This window comes from Alligator sinensis, unplaced genomic scaffold, assembly GCF_000455745.1.
Source record: "Alligator sinensis unplaced genomic scaffold, ASM45574v1 scaffold1118_2, whole genome shotgun sequence".
Taxonomy (NCBI): Eukaryota; Metazoa; Chordata; order Crocodylia; family Alligatoridae; genus Alligator; species Alligator sinensis.
In genome coordinates this window covers 148400-163478 of record NW_005843184.1, presented here as the reverse complement: position 1 = coordinate 163478, position 15079 = coordinate 148400, and the positions used below count along the sequence as shown (strand labels likewise).

The following is a 15079-nucleotide window of genomic DNA, read 5'->3' as shown; positions in this document are numbered from 1 at the left end:
AGATGGCGAGTTCCAGCAGATACACATCAGTCACGCTGGTCAGTTTCTTGCAAGCTACTAGAATCCAAATGACCAAGATGTTTCCCACCAAGCCAAACATGAATAATAGGCTGTAAAGGACTGCGAAAACTACAGATATAAATGTCTTAATTTTCTCCATGCTGCAGGTGGAGGCATCGTGAGGATAATAATAATAGTCACCATAATAATCAGAAATATTCAGAGAAGGTCTTGAAGTTGAATAATTCATCATGAGGTCACCTGTTAAAGAGCAAATCATTTAAAATTCAGTATTTCTATTTATGGCTAAAATAGTATTCTAGGCACAATTCTTCTGCCAACAATTCCATGAAAGAAGAGTGAGGTAGACAGGGTCTCATGGTGTATAATCAAATCGAATACAGCCTTAAGAAGGGGGCTATTCTTTTCAAATAGAAGAACTTTCCTCCCCGATGCTCATAGAGGAGGACAAGTTGGACAGTGCACAGCATGTATAAAGGAATTGTCCCTTGGTCAGGTAGATAGGTTTGAGTTAATATACTGGTGATGCTTCTAGGCAACTGAGCAACAGTAGCTCATATATCATGGCAGCTAGCAGGTGTGGTCCCTTCCAGAAGAGTCACGGAACTTGGATGATTACATACTCAACACACTCATACTCAACAACACTTTCCTATTCCTTTCCCAATATGCTCTTCAAGCCTTCCTGTACCACAGGAATGCCTGGAAATGGAACTCAGAAAGCAGAGCTCTGTGGTGATCAGGGGGTTTCAGGTCTCCAGCCTAAGACGCTGCCTTTCTATCCATCAACTCTCGCAGAACAATATTGATTCCAGCATATTCAATGCTGGTGTTCATTGGAGTGCCATTCTCTGTGTATCCTGTACATGTTTATGAGGTAATGGGATAGGGCTCAGCCTCTGATGCATAATTAAAGCAGTAACAGAGCAGATGTGGTAAGGTGCCGAGTACTTCACATTTCATTGTTTCTAAACCACATATTCTTCAGAAAGGGCACAGAAGCTTTGCAATTCACATGTCTAGCCAGTTTTCATAGGGAGCTATTTTTAACTGAGTGCTATAAATCTTTTCTTAATGGGGAAAACCCCTTACCCAAGACTTTAGGATTGCTATTGCCACACAATAATATGCAGCTTTCTACTTCACTGGACAACAGTAGTTAAGTTTACAACTCAGTTCTGAAAATAATAGGTTGTGTACATGACCGCTGCACCATGCAACGGTCAGCATCCTGTGTAACTATCATTTACATCTATTGCTCTGAGAGAGGATTTCCTAAATAGCTGAGGTGCTAAATTGCTGTCTTTCTCTTGCTCAGAAACATAAGCAGAAATTCTGCAATGAGCAATACTTGTCAGAGAATTTTTAAAAAACATGCATGAGTAAAGTTTTTAATCTTGGGTGCCCAAAGTTAAGTTTCTCTCTATGTACGTACGTAACTAAATATAAGCAGTTTGTTCTTCACAAGAGGTGAGCATCACTAAGAGCTGCAAGTGCTCAACACCTCAGCAAACCAGGTGATTGTTATTTAAGTATCTGGATGTAGACCTAAGTGCCTAATTTCTGGAGAATCAAGTTTGAAAAGTTTGACCTGAGTATCTTGTAGCACAATGTTGTCCCTGACTTAGACTCTTGGGTCTACAACATTTATAATACCTTATTATTTTCATATTCATTATTCTTAATGAAAGATGATACAATTATCAAGTAGGCTCAGTATCAAATGTCTGGGTTTAAAGTTCCAAAGTTTCTCAAAGTAGGTTCGTGCCCTTAACTCCATTTCATTCCAAGGCAGCAAAAAATCATCTTAGTAAATAAAATATAAGTAAAGGCTTTGATGTTCTAGTCTGCCGCAGCTATGGTCACAGTGGAGAAGAGCAGCTGCAAGCAGCTCCTGAAGCTCCTTGGTTCTCAGTGACTCAACTCCAGCCAAACTTAGAAGAGCAAGGGCTTATGCTAACTTTTCTCACTGGATTTGATGCATCAGGCATAGGGAAGCTCTGTTGCTCATAAAATAAGCCCCTGAGGTCTCCAGAACACCTCTTTCATTACACTGAGGATGAAGATAGAGAGCCACAAACCCAGGTGACAGCTTTTTGCCCTGCTGAAGAATACACAGAGGTGATAAGCCTTCTTTGGGCATTTTTAAACCATTTCACACAGATCTGATGGTCCAGGGAATCCAGGCCCAGGTGTCAAGAATTGCCTCTACCCAGACTTATCAATGTCTGTGTCAGCCCTATTTTCTTTTTTATAGTTCTCCTGACTTCTTACCACTGTCTATCCTTTGGGTCACACTTTTGGGCAGAGTTTGAATTACACTTTGACTCTTGGGGGGTGGTCTGAGGCCGGGACAGCCAGAAGAAGCCACCACTGCCTGGGCTGCAGTAAGGTGTGGGGTAGGCTGGGGACTGACCAGCCCACGGGAGGGTTCTTATGTCTTATGGGGGAGCTCTTGTCTTTTATGGGGGGCTCAGCCCCCCTGAGTTCCTGCATAATTCGAACCCTGCTTTTGTGGAATTGTTTAACTCATGGGCTGGATTTTCAGAGGTGCAGACCCTCAACTTCAGCCTACTCTGATCAGTAGCAGAGTCAGCCAATTTGAAACTTAAGCTGCAGGGACCTGCTTAGCTTGTGTGCCTCAACACTGAGACAACTACTAGAAGCAAATATTTTAAAAATATTAAACGGAGTCCCATTATTGCATAGTAAATCAAAAGCTAACTGTTAAATTGGCTACAATAGATTTATTTCATCTCTGTGCTTTGGGATGTACACATGTAATTCCCAGACATCCAGAAAATAGAAGTGTTAAAAAAAGACTGAAAAATAATCTCCACAGGTACCAGTGAAAAATGTCTAAAGAACAGCGCACAAGGTTAGTTATGCCTTGTTTCAATTAGTAACATTAGGCATAACTAAAGGACAACTCTTATTAAAATTAACCAAACCCACACTGCATTCAAGTCCACTCCATCTGTATATACTATATCACAATTATATCGCTAGAACAAAGTGAGCATAGCTCTGATGAATTTATATATAAACCTGACAGATACAAGTAAGAAAAAATTATTTGTGCAACAAAAAAGTATTTGTGAGCATTTTCCTAAACACAGTGAGTCTAATTTTACATACATAATTTTAATTTAGGAATATATTCTATCCTAAGTATTTTGAGACCTAGGGTGCATTAATCTATTCATGATAATGTCAATATACTTATTTGCCTTTTATTTATTCATTTATGATTTCTATGCCACTCAGCATCTCATTTATAGGTACAGCCCTGCCCATGCATCAGGAGCAGAATAAATTCCTCTATATTCCAGGCTTTAAAAAGCCAGTAATAACTTTTACACATGCACGCCCCAAATATTTACCTTACCTTGCAGGGTTTGTTTCACTTCACAGGGGAGCTCTTTACTTCCACAGTTACTGGTTTGACAGGCTGCTTCTATCTTTATGTTTTTTATCACAGCTAAAGAACGGGGCTAACCACCATCTGATTAGCTCATCCGTTTGGCTAAGTACAGAGGTTCAAAAAGAAAAAGGCAGAATCGATTCTATTTTTACAGGTATTTCTAAGATGCATAGATTGAAATGATAAACTGAACTGACGTCATGTTCTGGTGACCACCACTGGCAGAAGCGCTCATGTGCACCACGTGTCACGGCTACCCTGCCTAAGGCTGTTGAACCCAGGCCAGTGGCAGCCCAGCTCTGTCAGCAGCAGGGAGTGGAGAAAGTGGTATGGAGGGGGGCATGGAAGGGGAATGCACCCACCCGTCCGGCACCCCCAGCCCAGTGGGGGGGGGAAAGCACCCACCCTGGGGTTTTCACCCCCTCCACAGCCAGGCAAGCCAGGGCCAAGTCTTGTTCCCATATACAGATACAGAATCATAGAAAATTAGGGTTGGAAAGGACTCAGGAGGTCATCTAGTCCAAATCCTACTCAGACCAGGACTGTCCCCACCAGTATCATCCCAGGCAAGGCTACCTCTACCCAGGTCTTAAAAACCTCCAAGGATGGAGATTCCACATCCTCTCTGCATAGCCTTTTCCAGTGCTTCACTACCCTCCTCATTTCCTAATATCAACTTGAACTCCCCTTGCTGCAACTTAAGACCATTGCTCCTTGTTCTGTGTCTGCCACCACTGAGAACAGTCTAGCTCCATCCTCTTTGTAACTCCCTTTCAGGTACTTGAAGGCTGTTCTTAAATCTCCCTTCAGTCTTCTCTTCTCCAGATAAACCCAGTTCCCTCAGCCTCTCCTCATAAATCCTGTGCCCCAGCCCACTAACTATTTTCATTGCCCTCCACTGGACTCTCTCCCCTTTGTCCACCTCCTTTCTGTACTGGGGGGTCCAAAACTGGACACAATACTCCAGATGTGGCTTTAGCCGGCTGAAAAAGGACACAATACTCCAGATGTGGCTTCAGCAGTATGAAATAGAGGGGACTAATCACCAAGGATCCTGGCTTTCTCTGTTTAAAATTAGTAAATTCTCTGATAAAAATACAACAAATTCTCTGATTAAAACCCCCAAAATTCATGTTTTTCTATGATTAAAATAAAATGCCACTATATACACACGCACGTGCACACGCACACACACACGTGTGTGTGTGTATGAGTATCAGTTGAACACAATGCTTTTCTAACATATTCACACTGTTAAAACAATTTAGAAGCCTACCAGTGCTTCAATCACTGTAATAAAATACATTCTAAGTAACTACAAATGTTGTTGTTTGATTTTGGGTATTTTATCATGGAAAGTCAGGGCAGGATACAGGTTCAGCTGTGGCTGTTCCCCTGCTGCTATGCGGTGTTGAGCAGCCCTGATATACCAGTGCCCTGCCCCTGCCCATGCTGTAGCCCTTCACTCCAAAGCCACAGCCCCCCAGCATTGCTGGTGCCACTCACTCCCAACACACAGGCCCCCTAGCTTTGCTGGTGCCCTTCACTCCTGACCCACTGCCCCCCTCCCCAGTCCTCCAGTGTCTGAGGAAGGAAGTAGGTGTGTGGGGAAGGCATGGTGGGGGACACAGGCAATGCGGTAGAGGGGGGCAGGGGGGCCATGGTGACACAGTGGGGGGCATGTACCCCCCAAGATTTCTGTGCCCACAGTGGGGTTCAGGGCTACAGCCAGGCCAAACCAGCTCCAGGCAGGAGCTGCCTCTGTGACCTGGCAGGTGGGACCCAGTGCTGGAGGGAGAGTTGTGCTGCTGTGGTAGAGATGCAGCAGTGGCAGCATCAGCATGGAGTTGTGCCCCTGCTGCTGCCAAGTGGGCAGGGGTGCCTCAGCTTGGTGGCCATGGCAGCACAGTACTCCCTTCCATGCTGGGTCACCACACTGGGCCACAGAGGTGGCCCCTCCAGAGCTGGTCTGGTCCAACTTCAGCCTCGCACCCTGCTGTGGTAGCAGAAATCTTGGGGGGCACGTGGTTCCCCCACCCCCCAACTGTGACCCCTGCTGTGTGGCCCCTGTCCCCTCCCTGTCTGCTCAATGCATGCTGGCTGGCTGCCAGGTGCCAGGTGCACATGCACATGCAAGTGGAGCCCCCAGTCTGAATGTTCCCAGCAGCCCCTTGCAGGCTGGAGCTCTGTCAGCCTGAAAGGGCAAACCCACAGTTTCCTGCATTTTTCTGTTTTAAAGAGGAAAAAATTGTGGTTTTCTCCTTTAAAAGAGAAAATCCATGGTTTTCTCCTTTAAAGGAGAAAATCTATGTTTGTCCACATCAAACAGAAAACCCAGATCCCTGTTAATCACTTCCCTCACTCTGCTGTCAACATTCCTACCAATGCAGCCCAATATGTCATTTGCCTTCTTTGCAACAAGAGCAAGCTGTTGACTCGTATTCAGCTTATTGTCCACTGTAACCCCCAGGTCCTTTTCTGCAGAGCTGCTGCCAGTCAGTCATCGCTATGTACCAGTGCATGAGATTTTTATGTTGTAAGACCAGATCTTTGTACTTGTTCTTATTGAACCTCATAGGATTTCTTTTGGTCCAATCCTCCAATTTGTATAGGTCTTCCTGAATCCTACCCACTAGTGTATCTGCTACCCGTCCCTGCAGGTTGGTGTCATCCACAATGACAGATCCACTGACTGAATTGCTATTGCTCTGGTCATGTAGAAAACTTTTGCTGACACTGCATCATACCTGCAACACAATACTTTTGTTCTGGTTGCATGCTGTGGATGACTGTACACTCTAGAATATATATTTCTATTCTCGCTTATTAAAATGCCACAGGACATTCAGAGCTTTACGCGTAAAAAAACCCCAACATCTACTCAGAAGACAGTATTGACGTAACATCAATTTCTACAAACTCTGATAATCATCGTATAGATTGTCAGCTAGGCCCAGCAGCAAAGTTGCTTTGACACTAGCTGAAGGCAAAATTTGATATGTTTGGTCTGATTCACCACTCAAAAAGCCAGTGAAATACCAGTGAACACTGAAGAAAGAGGAGAATCTAACAAAACTTTACCATATACTACACAATAATATGGAAAAGAAAACATGAAAAAGAAAAATACAGCATTATCTCTCTTCAGCAGGTATCTGTGTTCTCTGAGCATAATTTTTATTTTGAAATAATGGTCTGATCATGTAGTTTTTAGTTCAGTCAGTGTCCCCTTGAAAATCGTTGTCTGCTTATGTTCTCAGTGAAATGCACCAATGTTGCTGCTGTGACTTACCATTATAGTTGGGCTCTATAAGAAATAGCAATGCCTTAATGCAAGTGGAGAATTCCCAGGAATACAGTGCTGTGAATAAAGAGCAGTGCATGAATAGGTCTGGCTTGGAGCTAATGAACACGATTAGATGAATGGTGAATAAGGAGTTAGAATGTCCCTATAAAGTGAGTATTGGCAGAATACAGGTATTTCTTAAGGCAGGGGATTATTGTTAGTATTAGCATCGCCATGGTCTTTTTGGTGATATTTTTAATTGCAGCACCTGTATAGACGGGAGAAATGTTAACCAAGATTTCCAATATAAAGTGCCCTTCCTTCAGACCTGGAGACTGCCACAGAGCTTGTCTGATATCAATCCCAGCTCTGTGGTTGGTCCAGTAAAAGACATCCCACCAAAACATCTTGCTTCTTGCATATTTCCTGAACCATCATGGTATACTGCATGCCATACTATGGCATTGCCAAAACATTTGTAGGCCTGTGGCTATACTGTAGTCTAATGTGGTCCTTCAGCTGCTATTCCACACTGCTTTGTACTCTGCTTACATCTACTGTAATCTCTGGAGTAACACCTATGGGATAATTCATTTAATTTTCCATTGTTTCACTTCCCTATCAGTGCCTCCCCTGACCATCTCCCCTACTAGATAATTCACAATTATTGTCATTCCCCTTAACTGGATGTAACAATATTTTTCTCTTTGGCTTCTTTACAACTTTAAATATTCCTAAAATATCCCACTGAAATCTCTCTCTCTCTCACTCACACACAGGCACACACACATGCACACTCTCACAAACCAGTGTTTGTACAGTGTTCCAGCATCTGCACTTTCAGAACAATAATTTTTCTTCCCCTAAATGTGCTGATCATTTATTTTCACCCAAAAGCCAATGTGTTCCTAGCTGTGGAAGCTCATTCTCCATTCTTTTTATATTCACACAGGTCTACAAAGGACACACAGTGAACCACACATGCTGACCAATAAACACTGCTGGGCTACTATGTCATAGCACTAAACTAATACATAAAGGACCGCCACATAAAGGTGCGCAAAGCATGCAAAAGAACCCATTCATAACAAAGCATCACAAACCTTATACTCACAGGCAGTGGCATTTTACTAATAAAGACATATGCCTCACAGTGAAATCAGACCACCAAGGAACAAATCCTAGGGTGTTCAGTGGTGCAGCTGTACCTCTCTGATTCCTTCTCCACCCAAGCTTTAAAACCATCTGCCTGGGAGGGGCAGCAACATTTCTATTCAGGCAGTACTGAGTCAATTGCCTTCCTCGCTCATTATCATTTCCTTGATTCTGTGCGGGCCAGGAGCAGTCCGAGGCCCTCGGGGGCCTGTGCGCTGTGGGCTGTGGCCGGCAGCCCGGACACGCCGGGTCGGGGAATGCAGGCCAGCGGGCTAGAATTAGGCATGGACGCTTAGCGGTTGATTAAAAATTATTTTGCTTACACTGAAGATGGTCGCGGTGCAGGCAGGAAAACTTGCTTGAGTTGCAGTTACAAAACAAAACAAAACTCGAACCTGCAGGGCACGAGAGTATGTCGCAGGGGGTTTTCGGCGATGGGAAGATGCAAAACACGAGAGTACGTCGCAATGGGTTTTCGGTGACAGGAAGATAAACCTGCAGGACTCGAACCCGGACAGAGCTCTGGATACACTCACACAAAGTTTGCTAGGCTCCATGGAACTTGCGCGCAGGGAAGGGTACGTCGAGGGATCAGGCGGCGATGGGGAGAGGCCAGAGGTTGATCAGACCCCTATAGCCTTCGCTGGGTTCGATAGGCTCCGCAGCGCTTAGAGATCTTCACAAGACGTGAAGATCTCCTCCTCCAGATGGTTGTGGAGTCCTCCCTTGCAGAGGTTCTCCTCGGAGTTCTCCAACTTGGGCGGAAACCGCTCAAGCCTCTTATACAGCTAGCAAGCCAATCGCTAGCCGCCACGTGGGAATAATTTAGAACTGGCCAATAGTGGGACACAAATTTGCATGCGAATGGCGGGAACTCCTTTGCACCGTGCATTTCTCTTTGCAACTAAGAAATGCACCCTGCAAAGAAAGCTCCGAGTGGCGGGGAATAATTTAGCAGTGCCGAAGCGCACACAAACAAAATCACACTCTTGGGTTGTGACAGATTCCTGCTAATCTCTCACCACTCCACAGATGTCATTGAGCCACTCTCTTTATTAATGGTCCATTGCTCAGACTATCTTTTCTCCTGCAATTTTGTCCGTTAGCCATTTCTGGTAATGTCTTTCTTCTGTTTTCCAATCCTCCTGCAGACTGTTTTTAGCTCTACTTAAAATCCTTAACTCTTGTGTGTTAGTAATAACTCAGGTGTAGAAATGATTGGCAATTCAAGGGACTGTTGAGATGCTTAAGGACACTAGATCTTGTTTTATGACTTTGAACAAGAGATGTACATCTGTGTACATTGTTGTTATTGGCATGACACAATATCTTTTGTGGCTAATGACACAATATCTTTGGACTATTTTGACTATTTTTGGCCTTGTGTGTTGTGTTTCTTTAAACTTTATATATAATCTAGTAAATTAGTGCACATTCCTATAGCTATTTTGTTTTTCCTTGGATCTTAAACTGAATAATATAGTGCTAGCCCCCTAGCAATTGATAAACCTTCTAGTTGCCCTTTAATTGAAGGGAAAAAAATGTGTTATATGTGATGATGTGCCACACCATCTTCACCCCCCTTTTCAAAATGCTAGAACTGCCCTCAGACCCACCATTTTATTTAACGTCAACAGAACTGTACAGCCTAGTAAATGAACATTGAGGAGGAAACATCACTCCTAGAGCCCAGCAGGATGTGGTATTGTGTAGGACTGCTAATCACCACAAGCTGTGATGAACTACAGAAACATATAGGTGTTAGTCATGAGGCAAATCTGCAAAATAATATGATGTGTGTCTACCTGCCTTTAGGAGGGGGCATTTTGTGGGCTGCTCAAAGCATCCTGAGTCTTTGAACCTTCCCCCAGAATTATACATGGTTTTCTCCCTTGCTCTTACAGCTCCTTTGCAGAAGCCCTATTTTTCAATAGTAGATAGAATGTAAGTATAATGTCTGTAGGCTAAGTTCAAGGGCCAGAAGGCAACAGCCGGCAGGTGCCTGATGAGGGTTGTCATTTTGAATCTAGGGCTGCCCATATAAACAGGGCAGTTCTGCTGCTGGAGGCCAGGCAACAACATTGCCTAGCCGGAGAGTTGCTGATATCATCTGGAGGTAAGGGAGGAGCTGTAGGGGATGGTCAGGAGGCTCCTGGTCGTGGGCATGACCTAAAACTGTACCCTGCCGGGTGTGGGTGGCCTGGTGGGGCTCTCAGTGGCGCGGGAGCCCCCAGGAAATGCCAGGCCAGTTACCACCCCGGTGAAAGGTAGGTCGGGGTGCCTTAACCCCTAGCCCTCACAACCGGGTGAGTTACCCCTTGTTTGGAAGGCCCGGAGGGTGGACTCTCAGAGAGAAGGAATAAGGGCCATAGACTCACGCCTGTCTGAACTTCCCCTGACTGGCCCATGCTAGGGCCAGGACTGGAAGGGTCGAAGGGCCAGGGCCCCACTGCAAGGAACGCCTAAGAGCTGAGGGCCTAGGGTTCCAGCTGGCCTGGAGGTGGGCCAGGGCTGGTAGCCAAAGGTCCCAGGGGGACCACACCCAAGAGGGGAAAATAGTTTCAGGGAGCTAGATAGCCTGAATGAAGGCGGGGTAGGCCACCTGAATGGAGGGATCTTGGAGGGATCCTGATAGGAGGATTCTGGGGCCCAGTGTGGGGGTCAGTGACAATGAGAACATCTAGATGCCATCTGCGAGGCTTGGGTTGTGGTGTAGGGGAGGAACGGAGCCGCAGATAGCGCCCCCTGGCATCGGGGCAGGAAATGAGCAGCCTCCCACTTAATAAACTTCCGTTAATTATACCAACAAAGCGTGGTGGGCGAGAACATGGGCGGTTAGTCCAGGAACAGGTGGGCGGGCCACTGGGAAGTCAGACCCGAGCAGGCCCCCTGTTACACTAAGCTAACTAGAGAGTCCAAGGTCTGAACAGACACAGAGCATGTGTCTTCTAGATTAATTCATTTTTGCAACACAAGAAAAACACATTTGAAAGGGCACCAGTAAGTGTTGTTATTTTTTTTTTATCTCTGCCTCTTTTTTGGGGCACAGGCTGCAATTCATCAAATACTGTAGTTCACCCTAAAGGAAATAAACATGTCTGGGATTTGGGCTTAAAGCCGAATTCCCAAGTTTGGTTATACGTCAGAGATTGTATGACAGATTCTCACTTGGACCAAATTCTAAAAGTAGGCAGAAGGACACCATTTCTAATATCGGCAGTTAAATGCTTCATCAAGAACTACTCAAAAAAACATAAAATCAACAGGATACCTTTGGAAAGCAGATCTGTGCAACAAGGCATTTATTGTAGTAGTCAGAATGATTTCTGAGAAGGTGGAACTGCTCTCAATTAGATTTCTGATTCAAATAAATCAAAATCCCATGACAATCAAGCTATGATGTTATGGTACTCAAAAAAAACCCCAAAACCCAAATGCAAAAGACACCCCAAAGGGACAGATTCTGATAGGCCTGGTATTCTAAGCAGATTGCCATTTCAATTAATAGAGAGGTTCACTTACTTTTTCAGCAATTGAGTATAATCAAACCAATTAAGCCCTGTTATAAATTCAATGATTTTAACGGAGTTTTGTCTGCTTACACTTGTACAGAATATGGCCTACTCTCTGCAGTTTTTGACTAACCAAGTACACAAAGAAGTATCTTCAAATAAATAGGTGAAAGGTTAGCAGAAAACAACTGGTTCCCACTTATCAGTAACCTGAAAATTCAGGGAAACTCATGTAGGAGTCTCATGCAAAACAGAAAAGAAAACTGTCACCAAGTCACAAGGGAGCCTACTAGATCTACAGATATTTCAGGGCACTTCCTGAAGCTTCAAAATGCCATCATGCAAATTGGCATTGTGCCTCAATCTTCCTGACTCTGACCTCCCATTGCATCACAGTCCGGGGTACCAAAGAATGTGCATTGTTGCATGTTGTTATTGTATCAGGAAGAGATGAAGAGAAATAAGATCACTTTGGAATTTCTTTGTTATTTATTTGCTAGGATGGCTTTCAGGTTATCATTACCCTGCATACAGCTCCTGAACTTAATTAAAGGTGAATTTTGTCAACCTGTATTTGCCTATTATTGTTGCATGCTGTTAAATATAGTATGCTATAGTCCCAAGGAAACCAGAGATAACTCCTGTGTATCTACTTCATACCATTTGAGGTTCTTCTATGTGAGAGATGCTAATATTGTCTCCAAAAGGAGTTAATCTTTAAGAAATGACTTGAGAGACCAACAGCCCAGCTTAGCTATTTTATTATTTAAGATTTTAATTAATCAACAGGTCACAGAGTTACATGTTACCAATCCAAGAGAAGGGATATGCCAACTACAGCTATGGACTAGAGCAAGTTCAATTTTCACTTTAACTCAACCTGTATTTTTACCTTATTTACAACATATAGAGCTTTCTATCATATCACCACAGATTCTACGCATTTTTCTTTCAAGTGAAACCTCAGATCTTAGTCATGAAAAATCTGTACACCTTTCTCTTGTACAATACCATCTAAACTTCACAAAGTAAATGGAAAGCGTGTCTTTTTTGGTAGCTTCAGTAATTAGCAGAATGGTCACAACAGTTCAACTACTAGTGTATGTTCACAGTAGAGGTTAGCCTGAGTGCAAAGCATTCTGGGAACACTTAGGAGTTATAGAGCTTAACATAAGCACAAAGCATTCTGAGACGATAGCTAGCATTGGCTAACATTATATACATGTGACATAGTTGTCAGTATTAAAATGGGTTGTAACCCTGCATAGGGTAGTTGTGTCAGCCTAAATTTGCATATAGGAGGCCCAAATGCTGATTTCCATGGTCATAGTATCATAGTATCATAGTACATAGGGTCAGAAGGGACCTAAACAGGTCATTAGGTCCAACCTCCTGCCCCAGGCAGGAACGGTTGCCACGGTCATGTCACTCCAGACAAATATCTGTCCAGCCTCTTCTTGAAGACCCCCAAGGTAAGAGAGAGTACCACCTCACTTGGGAGCCCATTCCAGAGCCTGGCAGCCCTAACTGTAAAGTAATGTTTCCTGATGTCCAGCCTGAACCTTCTATCTAACAATTTGTGGCCATTATTCCTAGTAACCCCAGGTAGTGCCCGAGGGAACAGAGCCTCCCCCAATTCCCGCTGGTTCCCCCTGGTGAGTTTGTAAATGGCCACCAGATCCCCTCTCAGCCTTCTCTTGTGGAGGCTGAATGGGTTCAGGCCCTTTAGCCTTTCCTCGTAGGGCCTGCCCCGCTGCCCCTCGACCATATGAGAGGCCCTCTTTTGGCCCCTCTCAATGCTAGCCACATCCCTCTTGAAGTGCAGCACCCAGAACTGGATGCAGTACTCCATCTGGGGCCTGACCAATGCCACATAGAGGGGAAGGATCGCCTCCCTGGATCTGCTTGTGATGCATCTGTAGATGCACGACAAGGTGCGGTTAGCCCTACTGACCACTTCCTCACATTGGCGGCTTATGTTCATCCTGGAGTCAGCAATGACTCCAAGATCCCTTTCTGCCACAGTGTTGACAAGAAGGATGTTCCCCAGCCTATAGGTGTGTTGCTGGTTCCTTCTCCCTAGATGCAGTACCTTGCACTTGTCTGCGATGAATTCCATCCTATTCTCATCCACCCACCTCTGTAACCTGTCTAGATCTAGCTGGATTCTGTCCCTCCCCTCCAGTGTTCCCATCTCACCCCACAACTTGGTGTCATCAGCAAATTTGGACAGCGTGCATTCCCCACCCACATCCAGATCGTTGATAAAGATGTTGAACAGAATTGGCCTCAGGACTGAGCCCTGCGGGACTCCACTGCTCACATCCCTCCAAGTCGAAAATGACCCGTCCACCACCACTCTCTGGGTGCAACCATCTAGCCAATATGCCACCCATCTGACTGTGTAGGTATCAATGCCACAGTCACCAAGTTTTTTTAAGAGAATGTGGTGGGAAACCAGGTCAAAAGCCTTCTTAAAGTCCAGTAAGATGACATCCACCCTGACACCCCCATCCAGGGACTTTGTGACCTGATCAAAAAAGGAAACCAAATGAGTCAGGCAGGACCTGCCCTCAATGAACCTATGTTGGTTGCCCCTGAGCATTACCTCTCCTGCTGGGCCCTTGCAGATGTGCTCCTTGATAATTTTCTCAAAAGTCTTCCCAAGGACCGAGGTAAGACTGACTGGCCTATAATTGCCAGGGTCCTCCTTTCTCCCCTTCTTGTAAATGGGGACCACATTGGCCCTTTTCCAATCCTCTGGTACCTGGCCAGTGCCCCACAAGTGTTCATAGAGCCGTGCCAGGGGCCCCGCTATGACTCCTGCCACTTACCTCAGCACCCTCAGGTCCAAGAGAGTTCCAGATTCATTAGAACAAGAGGAAGGTAGCATGTAGATTAACAAACACAAAGTTTGTTAACACGTAGTTAACAAACACAAAGATGGTAATCTTCCTGCTTTAACTGGCTATTCATAAACTTTTAACAATAGGTTAGACAAGTACTCATATAGGATGGCTTAGATAGGGATGATCCTGTGTTGAACAAGGGGTTGAACTAGATGACTTCCTGTGGTCCCTCACAACCCTACTTTTCTACGATTCTTAACTGAAGATTCGTAACTTAAGTAGGCTTTCGATCAGAACTTTAGAAATCGCCATCACTCTTTAAAACAATTTCCAACCAGTTTGGTTTCTCTACTTCAGTTGCTTGGGCACCATGTTAAGATGAATTGTTTCTAGTACTGACCACATACAGGCTGCACAATACATAAAGACAGACAAAGGCTTCACACTGTTTTTTTAGAAAGTTGACCTGGGAGCAATGTAGTGACTGAACAAATTAGCTATCTCAGATACTACTAGCAATGCAGCTGCAGCAGCCTAAAACTCTGTGAGGGTTAACCATTTAATTTTTACCTAAATTCCTGAGCAGGTTTTGTGCTTACCCTTTGCTCAGCACTTCTGCAGCAACTAATTACTAGTGCCCAGCAAGGTAAATTAAAGCCAGTCTATACTAGCTGCAGACACACTTTCACTGCACTGTAGGCATACTTCCAACTTAAATATGGATTGGTTGGAGAGGATGCCCCAACTGGAAATTTGAATTAGAACCTACGTTCCCTCCCTGAAGGTGAGGAATGAAGTGCCATTCAAATTCATGGATTTGAACCAGCTCATG

The 15079-nt window shown here is 44.5% G+C and overlaps 1 protein-coding gene across 1 annotated transcript in view; it reads right to left on the bottom strand.

Moving 5' to 3' along the window:
- The window catches only part of CCR8 (C-C motif chemokine receptor 8), a 4321-nt gene extending 850 nt beyond the window's left edge, over positions 1 to 3471 (bottom strand). The window contains 3 exon segments of the mRNA XM_014526892.2: positions 1 to 5; positions 8 to 261; positions 3410 to 3471. The exon segment at positions 1 to 5 is cut by the window's left edge and continues 850 nt beyond it. Coding sequence (XP_014382378.2) covers positions 1 to 5; positions 8 to 253 — 251 coding nt within the window. The 5' untranslated portion in view covers positions 254 to 261; positions 3410 to 3471.
- Positions 3472 to 15079: the final 11608 nt, after the last annotated feature.